This window comes from Gossypium raimondii, chromosome 1 (assembly GCF_025698545.1).
Source record: "Gossypium raimondii isolate GPD5lz chromosome 1, ASM2569854v1, whole genome shotgun sequence".
Taxonomy (NCBI): domain Eukaryota; kingdom Viridiplantae; phylum Streptophyta; class Magnoliopsida; order Malvales; family Malvaceae; genus Gossypium; species Gossypium raimondii.
This window is the reverse complement of record NC_068565.1, coordinates 39,787,080-39,805,729: the sequence shown is the minus strand read 5'-3', so window position 1 is coordinate 39,805,729 and position 18,650 is coordinate 39,787,080. Positions and strand designations below refer to the sequence as shown.

The following is an 18,650-nucleotide window of genomic DNA, read 5'->3' as shown; positions in this document are numbered from 1 at the left end:
TCATCAAGTCAAATAGCAACAACTTCATTTAACACCAACAAGCAATTTAAAATCAAATGACTAATTATATGTGAACCAAAATCAATGTTCTTTAAAATCGAGAGTTGCATGCTAATAAGACAGGAATTTAGGTGTAAAGTTAGAGTTAAAAACCTTAAAAACTTCCTGATACGAGTCGCAAGGCCAAAAATCAGGCTCATGAACTTGATAGGCTCAAATTTCCTCAAGGCCCAATAACGAGGTCGAAGGCCAAGAAAATCTGAGCAAGGTTGAACGGAACCATCCAAGACTTCGTTACCAGGGCCCTAGATACATACCCGACTGAAAATAAAATTAAAGATTCATGTACGAGAAATTGAATCAAATCTTGGAAATCTTGGTCCAAGAAATTGAATCTTGCAGCCAATGACCATTGGATTTCATGTACGAGCTTGAATGAGCCAATTTCGTGAAAAACATATCACAAGACCAAGTTCTTGAAAAAAAATGGCTCATTAAGATGTCTACAAACCTATCCTGAAGTTTGGAAATTAATTTAATTGAATATCAGGCCAAATTATTAAAGTGGCCCAAATTGTAAAATATTTAAACTACAGGTCCAATTTTATTTTAATAGTTGGATCATCATGTAAGAATTCAGTCCAAGGAGCCCATTTAATTCCTTTGGCCGAATTCTCATTAAAAGTCCACACTTAGAATTTTTTTTATTTTTTATTTGATAAGTTGTCATGTTAATTATTTTATAATTGTTAAGAAAACTTATTTTGGGGGCATATAAGTAGCATGACCGTCCACCCTTATAGTTGTCATCTTTGAGTTTTTCTTCAAGATTTGCTCTTGAGTTTCTTTTAGAAATTGTTTTAACAATTTTTAGGTTGTAGGAATCATCTTTAAGCTTTTTCTTACCAAGATTTCTTTCTTGGGGAGGGAATTAGAGCCATTAAAAGAATTTTTGGATTATTAATGTTTCCAAGGCTGCTTAGGATGTCATATTCTTTATTCTATCCTTGATTGATAGTTTCTTATTTATTTTAATTTAGTTCTTGCTATTCGGTTTGCTGGTTTTATTGATTTTCGTTCTAGGTTGAAATTGCTTCAAGAGAGACGTTTTCTTATCTTGTTCCATCAAGAAACACACCAAAATTAGGAGTTTCAATCTTTTCTTGTTGTTTCAAATATTCTTGCACAAAATAGTTTGCTTGTCTTTAAAATCACTTCTAATAAATCTGTTTTGTGTTTTGTTTTCCAGATTTGGTTGGGACATTTTCTTGAGGTTCAAGGATGATTTCTTTCCATCCAAGAAACCCTAATTTATTCTCTGTTGGATTCTTTACCAGTCAGTTCATCTTTCTTTTGTTTTAATTTTGTTTGACTCTCCTTTGTGACAACTAATCTATTTTCGTTGTTTCTTGTTTCAGTTTACGTTCACCTAGAGATCAAGGTTAAATCCGTAACTTACACAAGCTATGATCTTGTTCTGTACGCATTCTCATCACTTACTGTAACGCGTAGGTTTGTGCAAGTGTACACAGTCGTTATCAAGTAATAAGTAAGTATCGAGTTATCGTCTCCACAGGGATTGTATTTGTGCTAAGTCACTTAATTTGTAAAATTATATTAACAATTTGGTAAACAAAAACACAATATATTTGAAAACTAGTGATTAAAATATATTCAACTAAACGCAATGATCCTTAATGCAAATTATCCTAAGTATGAAAACTAAATGAAATAGATTTTAGTAAAATTAAACACAATTTTGCTACAATTATAACATAAATAAACTAGGAAAATTACTTTAATTAAACTCAATTTATTATCAACATGCTTAATAACATTTGGAAAAACATTCTATGGCAACTCGATCTTTCATGAGTTTGGAAACCACATTAGGTCCTTTCGGAATCCTTTACTTAGTAAATATGTATTTTACTGATCCTTATTTACAAAGGGTTTCTTAGTATTCGTGTGAAGTAACAATGACGTGTCAAGTTTCAAACAATTTAATCACACAAATCTAATTGAGTCAGGATCTAAATTGAGTCAGGATCTAAATTGAGAATGCACATTTCAATTATGTGTCCATTAGTCCTTGTCTGGTCAGGATCACTCAGCTAATTCAGGTGCATTCCAATCACATATGAACGAAATACAGACTTGATTTTAATTGAAAACATGATCGATTGAGGCACAAACATTATAAGCATAAATCAAATAAATATTATTTAATCAAAGCAATCATCCTAGCTTAAATAAAATTAACCTAACATTGTTGTAAACAAGAACAAAGAACACATAGCAAACATATTTAGATTAAATTAAAGAAAAGAAAGATTAAACCCAATTCAGACTGGCTTTCACCCAAGACTCTGCCTGACGAGGCTCCTTCGCTTCTTTGCTTTTCTCCTTTGCTGATGGTTCTCCAAGGTGGCTGACCAAGGGTTCTTTAAGATACTAATTTTGCTAAAAATCCTTATGCAAGGATGATGATAGGCGTGAGGGGGAAAATAGATAAGAGAGTTGAGAGAGGAGAGAATGATGAATGATGAATGAGTGAGGGATGATTCAAAAAGTGAGAAATGAGCTATTATTTATAGGTGAGGCAATGGAGATAGTTTGCTAAAAATAGGAGTGTCCATATTTTGAAACTTCTTCCAAGGATGGCCGGCCATGAATTGAGGAAATGTGGTTGATTCTGCTTAATTCTTGGTCAATTTGAGTGCCACCACAACTCAGGAGTAAGACTCGGTCACAAGCAAATCTTTAGCAAAATCTCTGACTTCTTTAACTCTTCAAGGACCTTGTGTAATTAAACCAAAAATTGATTTATGATCAGCCATGTGTAGCCAAAAATTTGGTTGACTTGGTCCCCAATTTGGACGATTTTGCAATTAGAAGAAAACTCTCAAACCTGTGCAAAAATAGTAGATAGTTTAGAGGACCAAATAATATAATTTTAACCACTTCAATTAATTAATTTACTTAATTAATTAAAACCCAATTTATTAATGAAATATTTATAATGGATTATTAAATATAAATTTATATTTTATTATTTAATTTAATCATGCATGGCCCACTTTATAGCTTAAAAATATAATATGCTCAAACTAATATAAAATAAGTCATTTTATGCATGAAAACTATATAATAAAGCATAAAATCACATTTTAATAATTTCCATGTCCTAATTTCATATTTTCGCATATTTCATTAATTTATTAAACAATTACTTGGTTTTAACAACAATTTTAAGTAAAAAGGTGATGAATTATATAGGAAAAATCCTAGATATATTTTCTAGTTTACACTTACCATTTGGACAGTTTAAATCCAACATTAAACCCCCCCTTTTTAAATAACAACTAGCCCTTTACAGCAGCATCATTAAAGCACATTTAAATCAGCATTTACGAGCTGAAACAACAAGCATTCAGTAGCAATTTTCAACAACCAAATTAAGCATTTAACTACTTATTCTTTTGCTTTTTCCTCACTTCTAACAGTAGTTGTTAAATGAGAATAACATATTCTTAACCCACAAAAACTCGATTTCAATAACCCGTATAACCGAACCTTACCAGTATGCAAAAATTAAAATTATTTAAATCATGAGAATTGCATAGTTACCATTTAAAAGACTTAACAAAAATTTCCACCAAACTGACCTTAGCCTTATGCAACTTCCTTCTCTTTCTTGCTGCTACTTCCCCAAAATTAACAGTATACCAAAGTGTTCGTTACACAAAAGTCCTTAACTTGATTGAGGAACTAAGCCAGGTTTAGCGTATTATACATACAAGGCTAACTCTATCTCCACCACCAGAATATCGACTAAATCAAAAGCTCTAATACCAATTAAACTGTAACACCCTCTGCCAGACCCGAATAACTGAATTTGGATATTGGATATTACAACACATAAACACTTAGCAAAAGTTTTACAACCAGCATAAAACCATTTTTAAAGCATACTTATTATTTTATTAATTTTTTTCAGAACAAAAGAAGAAATAAATAAAATATTTAAGAATACATTAGATTTTCAAAATAGCATAAGATGTTACAACTCAAAACTTTTATAAAGACAAACTCTTCATGGCGTAGTATACTAAGTGTCATACTCCTATAGTGCCCTCTGTATGCATAATATTGCAACTCAAACTGCCACTCTAGCACAATTCTTGCTTGGTCCCTCCTGGCATACTCAATCTTAAAGTAAACTTGTAACATAAACGAACATTTTTAAGTTCATATGAACTTAGTGAGTTTTAGCCCAAATTACCTTGAAGCATCTCTTGTTGAATTCTTCATCTTGAATAATTTGGATTTCCTCTCTATCTTTGGCAGATACTTTCTTAGTATCGATCGTATACATATATGCCAACTTCTATACTTAACCAGCCTACACATAGTTCACTCATTGAGCAGATTCCAGACTTCACCACTCAATACAAATATTATTCCTTTTCGGAAAGCGAATACACATTTTAGAATCATATCAATATAGAACCTACCTTCGACGGATTCTCATTCAGTCGATTGTTGAATATCTTCCCCAGGATGGGGTACTCACATATACTATTCTTGGTGGATACTTATACTAACTAATCTTTTAAGATGAACTTCATACAGATCTTACATTTGGTGGATTCTTATACTGAATTGACAACTATCAGATTATCAGTCAGGTCATGTCTTCAATCAACCCAGATCACAACTTATTCTAATGGATGAAATCTTTCAAATCATCCCATGGAATCCGAGACAATCATGTTACATATATGAGAACGCTCTAATTTGATAGGCAACTTATACTTTAGATAACCTTTTTATATTCAGCGTGAAACAATCAGATTACTTCCTTCCATAGCGTAAAAAAATCAGATATGATAAACTCTTAGACTACTCATAATTACGAATACGCCAAATGACTAGTACTGACAGACTACTATGGCGAATTCACCCTTTAAAAACATTGTTGAGAACTCTTTCAGGAAATTTCTTAAGTCATAATCACTTTCATCACAAGGCTATCCAAACAGAGATGTTTTCAAACTTACTTAGATCTCTACAATAGAGTTATCTAGTGAAGAAGTCTTTAAACTTACCCTGATTTCACTAGAAAGGCAGTTATCCAGATCTCGCCCCAAGGGCATTACAGAATATGCCACACAGGCATCACAGAATATGCCATAAAGGCTTTACAGAATGTGCCACAAAGGCTTTACAGAATGTTATGTGTTTACTGTCCCAACGGACTATCTAAAAGGGCGCCACAGGTTTCTCCATCATAGTCTTGTACATATATTCATGCCGTGCTTTGTCAGTCTGGTTTACATCTTACCGAAGGCAACATTATGAATATTCTCATTGTCATACGATGCCACGGGTCTCTACCACATGGTCTTACAAACATTTTCATATTGTGATCTATCAATTCGGTAAGTAATGTGCCTGCCCTACCTAAGGTATTAAAAATGGTTGTATTACTCACTTAACACAAAATGCACTTACCCAGATTTGTTCACACTTCTGACGAACTCATATTCTTTCATACCTAATTTCACAAGCATACATACCATGGATCATTTTTATCATGCAGCAACTCATATACCACATTTGTAATTATGCAAAACCTTTACGATAATTCACACACATACACTCACCAGCTACTTGAAAAGAAATCAACATTTGATCTACCATTATAAACTAACATGCAAGAGTCAGGACAAAGACACACCTGAAACTCACATTTACTGTAGCTCCGTGTTTCAAATACAATCGTTCTTCTCGTACCAGCAACAACAACTACTTAAAAGAACATGAAACTTCCATTAAAATCTCATTTACAATCAATTTACTAAGATCTCAATTTCAGATGACCCCCAAGTAAGGTTACTTATACACACTCTACTGTTTATATGCTTCTTAACAACCTTACTCTTTCAAAATAATAACATGCAGGGCTATCAAACTTACCAGGAGGTTGAAACATCCACTGATTAACCCAAAAACCTTAACTTTTAGGTTAGCAAAAGGTAAAAGAATGTTTAGGTCTAAGAAGAAGGACCAGATGGTGGAACATAAAGAAAAAAATCATCTCCCTGTTCTTTTCTTACCATATATATACTCAACTTCTCTTAGTGGATCTTGATAAGTGGCCATATTTACTAAGATTATCCTTTGTTTCCCCTACTAAAAATTCAGGGCAAGTAGAGGAAAATCTAGTGAAGTTGACGTTTAAAGATAGGCCAGTCAAGAAGAAAGTCAAATTAGTCCAATTGACCCTCAACTAATCTCATTACGGGAACCAAATAGAACAATGTTAATACAAACCAGGCATATTACACCTTGGCAGTGACTCGTGTATGGTGTGGTCTTAAAGACACTTTAGTCCCTTACAGTTTTCTCATATACTTAATAGGCATTTCATGTTCAGTCAAAACTCTGAGGCGTACCTTTCATTTTTCGTAATTTTTCTTCAATTGAAGAATACCCCTAGATGAAATCCTTAGATACTTCTATGAGCGGATACTTTATGTGCCAACTTTAGCTCGCCAAAAGCCTATAAAATGGCAAACTATGTTACCATAGTGCGCCAAAATAAGTAACCTTTATGTCTATTCGCCTTCTTCTCAGATCTACCAAATTTGGGGTGTGACAGTCAAGGCATGGACACTACATTGTTTTGTTCTAATTTGGCCTTCTAGAGCCATTTTTGAGTTTCTATCACCTGTAATCAACTTCAAACCAACTTTAAATGATTCTAAATTTTTTTTAAAGTCTATAATTTGTCTCAAACTTGATTCAATCACTTTATAAAAATATTTTAAACGTTTAATTCTTAAGTAAATTCAAGAATTCTTGCTCATACATGTTCCGATGGCGTCTCGCATCCATACTGATTGTAAGGACGGGTGAAGGGTGTTACAACATGAACTTCAAGGATGTTTGTAAAGAAGGAAACAAGGTTAGTGGGCACCGAAAGACTTCCCACTAGTGCATACTCTAATGCTCAAGTCAGTGATCAAATGAAATATAGTTATATGGTTGTCGATACCTAAAAAAATAAATTCCTACTCTAAAATAAACTTGTAGTTAACAATGAGTAGGATCGTATTTGTAACACCCCTAACCCGTGACCGTCGCCAAATTGGGGTTACAAGGCATTACAGAACCAAAAGCTTAATTATAATTTTAATTAATAAATGGTAAAACCCAAAAAAAAATGAATCATGCACTATGTTTATATAAATATATATTTAACTTAGCAAAATCAAATATAACAATTCAAATAAACAAAATTTGCATACTTAACAGTCAAGTTGAATACATAGACTAACCGTTTAAATATAATAAAAATGTACATTTTATCAATTTGAATAAATTAAAATTTCACTATTCTTATTCAAATATATAATCTTACCATTTCCAAGAAACATTATATATATTCATTAAGATAATATAACACTCAATCAAATTTCATAGTCAACCACACTTTTGAATTAAACATGAAACAAATATAATCTATTTGAAAATACAATATTTCCTTATACCTATTTATTAAATCTCAAAATTCTTATTCAACCTATACATAAATTAATCAAATATAAATACAACTTGAATAACAAATTATATTCTTATACTAATAAATATAATAACTAACATGAATTTAACCCATGACCGAATATGCATAAACTAAAACACCATTTTAATCAAATTTAACAAAAGCTTCAAAACCAAGCATAACTATTAATGAATAAATCATGGTTAAACAAACTGAATGCAAGCATAAAGAAAAATAGGTCATTTCCACTTGGCTACCTATATACACATAATTTGAAACTAATCAAATTCATTAATAAACTCATACACATACAATTTAATATCATTTGATCCATAATCCAAGTACATTCAAACATTTACAAATCTTATAAACAAAATACAAATCCGAATCTATTTGCATCATTTTTAATTACCTATCACAAACTCCTACCATAGCCAAATATACATGGCTTATAATAAAATCATGTGATCAAACTAATTTGTCCTATTTAAAACCGAATGCAAACCCAGGCATAGAAATTTTCTTTACTAAATAATCGAATTGAAGTGGCTAAACTAATACCAATTCGTCTATTGCATTATATGCCTAAAATAAATCTAACATCAAACTAACCAAATTGATCATCCAATCCCAATGCATATACGACATATCATTTAACTGTTTAAATACATATAATTGAACTATCTATTTAAATGCATGGGCACAAATGCTCATATTTAAACCACTTCCAAAGTATATACTTCATTACATTACCACACAAACTAAGCATCTCATTTCGGTTTATATATATATATATATCACTTAATCCATAGCATATTATTACATGCTATAAAATAAATATCAAATTTATAACTATCGGCAATCACATTAATTTATCAAACATATACACATATACTATCATTTAAAATCAACCCCACAATTAAACATACCATTTGAACTTTCATATCCAAACCACAAATCCAAATCAATACACAATTGAATATGCAAACATTCATTTACTTTATTAATAATACTAAAGTAATTCACCTCGACATCTACAAGTACACTTCCATTTATAAATCATATCATATATTCACTTTACTACTAATTCAAACAAGTCACACATAGCATTCACATATATAATACCATCCATAAAATGCTTAACCATAATCAAAATATGCTTAAACCATAATTCACCCAAAACCGAACACAACAAGCTAATTAAGCCATTTTCGCATGGCTTTAGTATATACACATTCGAATTAAGCAAACTTCAAATCTAGTCTATACATGCCATAGTCCCAAAATAAATTTCAGCTTATAAGATACCGTAATTAGTCGATAGTGCGATAGGCTTTACTGACGATCCCCGAGCTCGTAACGACTTCAAAATATATAAATCAAATATAAACAAACACAAACACATACAGTAAGCTATTTAAAGCTTAGTAAGTTGTAAGCATAAATAATATTTAACTAGTAAGAATTAAAGGCACATAGTTTATTATACAAAAATATTATATATTACATATCACACTTTAACTACATTTATATAATTTAATAACCAATTATGTCCTTGTATAAATGCATATAAAACATTTACCTTTAACAGTATAGTTATCAACCAAAATCTGAATTATACATATACATACAACCATAATAATTTGAAACTTATACAAACATACTATATATAATTCCAAATGAATAACTTACCTTATTTCCATATATTTATTTAACTAATACATACCTGCACATATATTTCAATTATATAACCGTCTTCGTTAAACATTGCCCGTTGAACTAATCGAAATTAAATAGGATACGAGAATAGTCGTAAGATTCGTACAACGCCAACGTCCCAGACGTGGTCTTACATGTAATCACAGATCGACGCCGTTGTCCCGAACAGGGTCTTACACAAAAACACAAGTCGATGCCAACGTCCCAGACGTGGTCTTACACGAAAACACTTATCAAAAAATCCCATACATTTCTAGGGTTCGTACAGGATTACAGACGTTAATTATCAATTGAATCGAACTCAAATAACTTACCTCGAATTTAACAAAATTTATCACCTATCTACTATATACCAATGAATTTAACAAAATTTAAATGCTCATCGACTTTCCTCGAATTTCGACGAACACAGTCGACTACTCAATTACTTTCCACTTCCCCCGATCCAATTCTGTTTTCTTTGATTCTTGATATAAACATATTCAAATTTAACCCTTTTATTCATCAAAGCATTCAATTTAATCCAAAAACACATAAATGGGAAAATTACCATTTTACCCCTAACATTTTACACTATTTACAATTTAGTCTCTAGTGCATAAAACACAAAATACACAAAATTTACACATACTATGCTTAGGTCGAATATCACCCTAGTCTATACAAATCCATATATTTCATTTATTTCACATTTTAGTTCCTTAAAATTTTATTTTCATAATTTAGCCCTAATTACTCAAATTCACCAAAATTTAAAGACAAAACATGTTAATCTTTCACATATCTTTAATATTTCATCAACTAACATCATAAAGCTCAAACATTCATCAATGGTATATTTCAAAATCATCAACAATTCACAAAATTAAGACATGGGTTTTGAAGTATTCGAAGCAACGATCTCAAAAACGTAAAAATTATCAAAAACTAAAACAAAAATAACCTTGAATCAAGCTTTTACAATGGCCGAACCTTGCTTGAGTTTTTCTTTTTCTTTTTTCTTTTCTTTAGTTTCGGCCTTAGGAAGATGATGACTAATGAATTATAATTTGATATTAGTTAACATATATTAACATATTATTAATTTAGCTTATTAACGTTTGTTTCTAAATATTTATACTTTATAATACAAGGTCATTCTTGACCATTATCACCCACTCACTTAATAGTGGGCTTATTACCTATTAAGGACTCCATATTAAAAAGACATTAGCAATTTGACACTTTACACATTAACTAGCCAATTTTTTCATTTTACGCTATTAAGCCCTTTTTCTTTAATCAGTCACTCAAACGATAAAATTAGAACACGATAATTTCACACAATAAAATTCACACATAATAAACACACAAAATAATATTAAAATATTTTTCTGACTCAGATTTGTGGTCCCAAAACCCCTATGTCCGATTAGGGTCGAAATCAGGCTATTATAGTATTCATAATGACCAATGATAATTTTATTTCTTTAAATTAAACAAGTAAAATAAAATTAAGGGGGATTTAAATTTTAAAAAAATTAAAAAGAAAATCAAAATTATAAAAGAAAAAATTGTAAAATAAAATATAAGAATATCAATTTGATGAAAACCTAGTCAAAGGTAAAATGTCCATTTGATTCACAAGTTTGGTCATCGATGCAAAGGTAATTTCCGTGCTCTCTAATAAATTGATTATAGTTTTCGACTTCACGTCTAGTAAATGATCTGCCACAAATCGTAGTGGCAATTTAAGTACTTTTTGGCACTTAATGAACTTGTTTTCTAGGCATTTTAATATCACTTATTGCATTTTTGTATTTCTTAGCTTAGATTCATTTTATTGTAAAATAAGTGTTTTTACGCACTTAGTGTTTCGACGAACCGTTGGGCCAACTTGGGCCTCGAGAACGACTAATAAGCCATTTGAGTATGTAGGGTACCATTTCAGGCCAAAGAGCACAAGGGACGACAGCCATGTTGCGACACAAAACTTCAAAGCTACCAGAGCTAAAACAAATCACATCATGACGAGGGATTTTCCCCACGTCACGACAACACGAAAAATTATGGAAATAGTATCTTGTCGGCAACGTTGTGACAAAGGCTTTCCCAACCTTATGAAGATGCGACGAAATTTGGAAATATTCAGCCGAATTTTGGACGGCCACTTAGGATATTTTCCCTAATTAAACTCTAATCACACCAAGGGTATTTTAGGCACCTAGCACCCTAATGTTTGCTTATATAAACAACTTTATAACCTCATTAGAGAGGTTGGATGTGATAGAACAATTCTCTTTAGTTTTCAGTTGTAGTTTTCTTCTTTCTATTTTTGTAGTCGAAATCTTTTATATTTTGATGTAAACACGATTGTGAGCGGAGATTGCTCTAGAAATGCGCTTATATATTTATTTGTGAGCAATTTTTTTATCCCTTTCTTTTATTTTTTTATTTATACTCTGTTAACTTGATCAACTAACATTTGTATGCATATTGGAATAAAGTCTTGGGCGGATTTTATATCTTACATGTTCCGATTATGGAACTGATTTATTAATTAAGTAATTATTTATCCGAAATTGAGTGTTTATTCAAGAGTACTTAGTATATTAGGGAGTGGTGTCCCTAATAGAATATCTAGAAAGGTGAGACCGAGAGGGTATCCTATCGAGAATAACTTGTGTCAAGCGGTGAGACCGAAAGGGTATCTGTATGCCCAGGAAGAGACCGAAAGGGTGACTAGGTGGTAATCCTTACTGAAGATGAGACCTAGCAAGTATTCTAGCTAAGGGTGATAAAGACTCAATTAAGGTTAATTAATGGCTTAAGTAGATAATTAGGGATTTAATCGATTATAGGCTAAGAGCTCGCATGGCTAACACTAGAAATAGGAAATTCCATTAGGTTAATTTAGGTTAAGTAATTAAATTAGTTTAATTAATACTTTAATTTGGATTCACACTACTAATTTGTAACTCAATTAGATTAGTAATTATTTTTTATAATTAATTTAATAATAAATTTCTTCAACCTGCAATCCCTTGGGTACGATCCTTGGAATACTTACCAGTATTTTGTTGTAACACTAAACTATATTACAAGTTGACCTGTTCGCACGATTTTTACTCTAAACGTTCGCACGTTTGGAGGCAGCGTGCGACCGATCTCTCCTTACCTTGTCGATAACCAAGAGGAAGCCTATTGAAATTATTTCCCTTACCAACAAATAACCTTATAACTTTTCGCCTAGAATTTAGCTTGCCGATAGAATTAGATCAAGAGACCTAATTCTAACCAATAAACACACACAATTGGAGTTTATTTATGTTATATTTCATGCCCACACAACATGGAATGCATACGAAGCTTATATCCAACTATGTTGTTTGTTACAAGTTTTAAAATCAATTAAACAATTATATATTTAATAATTCTAATTAACAAGTTAAATATTCTAAACAATCAAATGCAGATCCAATATTCAATGAATCTGAATATTTGTAATTAAATTTAAAAACATGCAAATACTAAATAACAAATAAAATGTGAAGAGCAACTAGATCTTACAAGCTATTAGAATCAAGCTTCGAAGTTTCTTTGACTAGAAAAGAGCTTAGAAGTTCATGAGAAAAATGCAAAAGTGTCCTTAACTAAATAAAACAAAATTTTCTAGCTCTTTTCATGGATTTTCGTGTCAAACTTTTAGACTATTTTTGGACACCTTCCCATCGTTTTTTTAGGGGGGGCTCAATCCATTAAATAACTCCAATTAGATATTTCAATTTTTCTTTGAAACAGTATATTATAGACCCAAGATGAAGGTCTACAACTTAAGTTATGGTCAAAATACTGAATCAATGTTGTGTTGAAAATCCAATCCACAAAAACTTGTCAAAAATACATTTCAAACTCCTTTCTAAACCTGATCATGGGTCGGGCCATCCGACCCGGCCCGAAGGCCTGCCCGAAATGTGGGAGGGTTTGGGAAAAAATATAGGCCTGAAAAATGGGCTTGGACAAAAAATAAGTCCCATTTAAAAAACGGGTCGGGCCTCAGGTAAGGCATTTTTTGGCCTGAGCCCGGTCCGGCCCGGCCTGAATTCACTAATGGACAAAAAAATCTGACTCTTTTTTTTTGTTGTTTTTGAATGTTATTTTCTTGTTGTTTTCTCCCTATTTTGCTACCATTTTACCATTATGTTGCTACTATTTTGTTGTTATTGTTTGGATATTGTATAAAACTTATTTTATTGTTAATTTTGTTATTATTTTAAAGGCATTTGTTAATTTTGTTATATTTTTAGAGGCATTTGCTTGTTAAGTTGCATTTATCTTAGTGTTATTTAAGTCTACATATTTTTTTAAATTTTATTTTCAATTTGTTGGGAAATATTTATTTTGATGCTTTTAGTATTTTTGATGTATATATTTAAAAATTATATAAAAATTAATATGGGCGGGCCGGGTCGAGCCTGAGTTTTAGCATTTTTATCCGGGTCGGGCTTGGGCAAAATTTTATGCCCCTTTTTTGGGTCGGGCCCGGGACTAGTAAATGGGCTTGAATTTTTAGTTTAGCTCAACTCGAACCCGACCCAGCCCATGAACACCTCTACTCCGTTTTCTCCAATTATTCCTTAAATACATAATAAATAATATATATAAGTCTAACAAATATAATTAATAACGCATAACTTAAAAGAGAAGAAATATGACAAATACAAATTTACAATGATTTACTTTTGATGTTAGTATTTGTGGTATTTCTTCTCTTCACTTAAACAATTTTAATTAATACTTAGATGGTTTGATAATAGGATAATATTATTTTAAATGAAATAGAATAAAATAAAATAAAAACAATTGAATTTATTCTCTATTAAGTAATAAATAAATCATTATCTACTTATTATTTTTTATATTTATTTGTAGAAAAATTCTATCTAATAAATTTATTATAAATTATCAAATATATTTAAATTAAATAAATTACTGAAAATATTAATTTTGAATTGAATCACCTCTAATTTAATCTACAAGGAGGATATTTGACAATAAACTAAAGTAGTAGAAGCAAGTATTGAGTTTGTGGCGGTATCTTCCCCGCACCAATTACTTTGGGCGGCTGCCCACATGATCATATATACCGTTGAAATGGAGCACAACACTAAAATACGAAAATGCAGAAAAATGATGAGGTACAAAACCATAATAAATAAATATTGATGAGGTTGCTCAGTTCAGACCATTGTTTCTAAAGTTGAAGCAAGATGTTTACTACGATTAAATGCTTTGCCATCCATCTATCTTGGCTTTAGCTACCCAATTCTACATTTTATTTCTTCCATTTCATTAAACCCCGTCTATATAATATTTGAACTATAGCCCTTCCGTAAAATTAAAATCTCCGAACTGTCAACTGGTCCATCACTACTCTTTTTAAAAGCCACTTGCAACTTAATTTACTCTCGTATTTAATATTCCATTTCATGATTTTGAATGAATATAGGAATTACATTTAGGCATTGTTAATTTAGTCATTATTATTTTTTAATTAAATTGTCCCTATTAATATTTTAAAGATGTTGATATGAAAACCCTCGTGACAGTCCACATGCACATATGTTACTATTTGTCTTATATGATACACAATAAATAATTAAAATTATAAAAATATTCAAAACAAAAATTCAAAATATATATAATCATAAAAATAGCATGAAGTATACATGAATTGTTATGTAAGCTACCGTATTTAAAATTTAACATTTTAGTCAGTATTTTCATTAAAATAACATCAATTGATTCATTTTCAAAAATTGATTACCAAGTTTAATTTTTTTAAAGGTCAATAGTCGAATTAACAAAAAAATATAAATATTGAAAATTAAATTTTACATTAATGTGTTGTATTTATATTTATGCAACTGTCAACGAAAAGAATACAAGTTACAAATTGCATAGTAATGGGAAATTGACTTAATTTACGGTATTTTGTTATTATTATTCAAAGCAATAAAAATATTTCAGTGGCAAATTGAAATTTTAAGGTTATAAAGTTTGAATTTGATATTTATATTAGACTTGTTCATGTATAATCTAATTTGTTAGTTTGATAGTTCAATAAGTCATTCAATGATGTATGAATGTAATGGTTGATAATTATTACGAAGAATAATATTTGATGTATTATTGATGCATGAGCTTTATGCATTATCAGTGAATGATGATACAATACATAATAATTAAATAAAATATAAAATAATAAAAGATTTATAAATAAATAGTAATAGTTTTTAAACATAATTAAGTATTAATTATAACTATCATAAATAAGTACTAATAACTCTTAGGTTTAGGGTTTAGAATCTTTAATTTAAGATTTAGGGTTCAAGCAAGTATAGGTTTTGAGTGGGATTTTAGTATTTTTATAATTAATTATTATTTAATTATTTAAATAGAGTTATTAGTATATTTGTTTATACATCCTCCGTTATTTTGTTGTTTTAATTATTTAAATAGAGATATCATGGTTATTATCAATTGGTCGTGCATGAAACTCATTTACTGAAGGTGCATCTAAATTCTCTCTTATTATAATTTTTTGTATACCTTTTATTTGAAAATTTTGGTACTCATTTCTCACATTTTCAATAATGTTAGGATGAGTTTAACATTGAGGTTGAGGTTGAAAGAGTGATTTTGAATAGTACTTTTCATGTTTTTGAAAAATAAATAAAAATATTTTTAAATATTATGTTATAAAGTACTAGACTTTTTTTTAATGAGGATAAAAAAAGTAACTAGAAATTTTAGAAGTTAAAAATATAGTTTGGTTGGAAGGGATTGAAATCATTTATTGAAAATTAAAATATATATTTAATAAGTTAATGTTTCTATGTAAATCACCTCATCAAACTCGTAAAATCAGCTTCACCCAAAAGGCCAAAACTAGAGAGTAGGGTGAGGGAGAAGAGCAGCATTATGCTCAAAAGTTAAGCAAGTGAAACAACCATTTGTCTTATTTTCCAGAGATTATTCCTTCTCCTCGGACACACAAAAACGGGTTTCTCATCTTCTTAGCCTTTTTAGGAATGTACGTTTACTTGGTTAGATTTAGATTTCAAACTCTTCGGTTTGCGAAACAAAAAGATCAGAGTATCCACACAGATCCTTAACCAATGCCTTTTTATTGTTTAAACCAGAACGTAGAACCCAAAAGCCCGACAAATGCCAGACCTTTTGTATTCCAAGGTCAACGCAGATTGACAGACATCATGCCTACAACTTTGCTTCTTTTACTAAACAAGAAACACTTTCTTTTTCTTTTCTTTTAATTATTTCCAATGCTAAAGCATAAGAGAGAAGACAACTTAGCCATCCTGGGATTACATTACATTATATAATAATAAAACTACTACTACTAGTAACTATCAATAAGCTTCTAGTTGATGATAATTAGGTATCCAATGACTTGATCTTGACTTCAAAAGCCCTAAACTCAGCATTCCAATTGTGTCAACAGATATGATCCACAAATGGGCATGTTGGTTTTCAACTTGCACTGTGATGGACTTAACCATTTTGAACCCTAGTCGCTAAGGTTCTCATGATATCTGGGTACTGACAGATATCATCCACCATGCAGTCTTGACCCAGCTGTAGATGGTTCACCGGGATCTCATTACTGTATGGCACCAGTTGAGAACCTGTGATTCCATTGAAACTCTCAAACTGCTGAGGAACCCCCTGACAGTAATCTATATAACCACCTAAATGCTCACTCTTCTTGCTCTCCTTCAACCCACTCAGGGACTGGCTGGATGACATCTCAGTCACTGGTGGAACGATGGAATGTTGAATACAATCAGTATCTGATTTCTTTAAGCTGGGTTTCGGTAAGAATCCCTGAATTATCTCCTGCAACAAGCCAGAATCAGAAGGCTCCGATCGGAAGAACTCCATATCATCAGCTTGAATATTTGACAGGGCGGGCACACTTGTTTTATGACTCGAATTCTTTTCCTTGCGAGGAAGAGTCATAGTTGAGTCAATGAAAGAATCTGCAAAGTTACCGCTTGCCCGTAGAGAACAGCTGGTTGGGGAATTCAACGAAGTACCACCAGGCAAAATGGTTGGAATAGAGAAAGAAGAAGGTAATGAAGAAGCAGCAGATGATGTTCCATTGATCAGTTGAAATTGGTCAACCAGGAACGGAGGAGGCGCCTGGAAAGATAAATATGAAGACGAATTTAAGAGGTCACGTAATAAAAGCATGTTCAAAGAAGCATTTCTTTGATGCCCCCCAGGCCCTAAGGAGAAGTCTCCCACTTGGGAGTTAGCAAACGGTGGCCACTTAGAAGAGTGCCCAAAATGATGATGCTTCCTGTTAAGATCCCTGATGGACGGCTGTGATTGCCTAGAGAAGTTGAACTGAGGAAGAAGGTGGTCGCTGGCGGAGTGAGGCTCAGACACAGGGTAAACGAAATTGGTTCGAGCCTTGATTCCACGCATAGCTCGAGCCGCACAGTCATAAGCGCAAGCAGCCTCCTCGGCCGTGTCAAAAGTGCCAAGCCACCGCCTCTCTTTGGACTGTGGGTCTCGTATCTCAGCAGCGTAACGGCCCCAAGGCCTGCGGCGAACTCCGCGGTACCTCATGGTCCCACCAGTGCCACCATTTTCTTTGAGAGACCTCTTGTTTGTCGTTGTTGGCGTTGTGCTGGTTGTGGTTGTGGAAGTGGCGGAGGTTGTAGTTGAGACGGCGGACTTCTTGCCATAGGTGGTGGCATCTCGTGGGTCAAGGTCAGGCACATTAACGACTCCCTTTAGTCTCCTAAAAGCTTCTTCCATCGAGTAAAAAACGAAAATTGAGCAGTGCAACGAGAGAGAGAGCAAGTGAAAAAGTAGTTAAGAAATCGAAAGCAACCAAACAGAAAGAAAAAGAACGCAGTATCTGGAATCTGGACTCAGAGAGGGCTTTGGCACCTGGAACTGGAAGCTGAAATGTGTATAATGGTGGAGCATATCTGCTTGTATTTAAAGGTAAATACTGAGAAGGGAAATGAAGTGAGAGAGAAGATATGTATGGAGAATGACACATTTTTATTTGGATAAACTACGAGCGAGGAAAATTTATTTAGGAAAATTTAAGTTTTGGTTATTTAATTTTAAAAAGTGATAAAATGATCATTAATTTATTTAAAAATACTCATTTAAATTATTGAATTATTCAAGAGTTTTTATTTAAGTTACTATATTATTAGTTATTCTTTTAAAGTCTGGATAGCAAGCTTTAATCTACGATTCGATAATCGATATGGTGGATCTATACTCCACGAATTACTGCATTTATTCGAATGATCCACAAACGACGAAAATCTAT

At 31.8% G+C, this 18,650-nt stretch overlaps 1 protein-coding gene and 1 long non-coding RNA gene across 2 annotated transcripts; one reads left to right on the top strand and one right to left on the bottom strand.

Annotated features, from left to right (window-relative positions):
- Positions 1-1,246: 1,246 nt before the first annotated feature.
- LOC128039739 (uncharacterized) lies at positions 1,247-1,683 on the top strand. The gene is made up of 2 exons (XR_008194225.1): positions 1,247-1,336; positions 1,419-1,683. It is a non-coding gene; the product is annotated as an uncharacterized LOC128039739 (long non-coding RNA).
- Positions 1,684-16,457: 14,774 nt separating this feature from the next.
- Positions 16,458-18,303, bottom strand: LOC105785811 (ethylene-responsive transcription factor ESR2). The gene has a single exon (XM_012611977.2). The coding sequence runs from the start codon at positions 18,116-18,118 to the stop codon at positions 16,844-16,846; it is 1,275 nt and encodes a 424-aa protein (XP_012467431.1). The 5' UTR covers positions 18,119-18,303; the 3' UTR covers positions 16,458-16,843.
- Between the last annotated feature and the right edge of the window lie 347 nt (positions 18,304-18,650).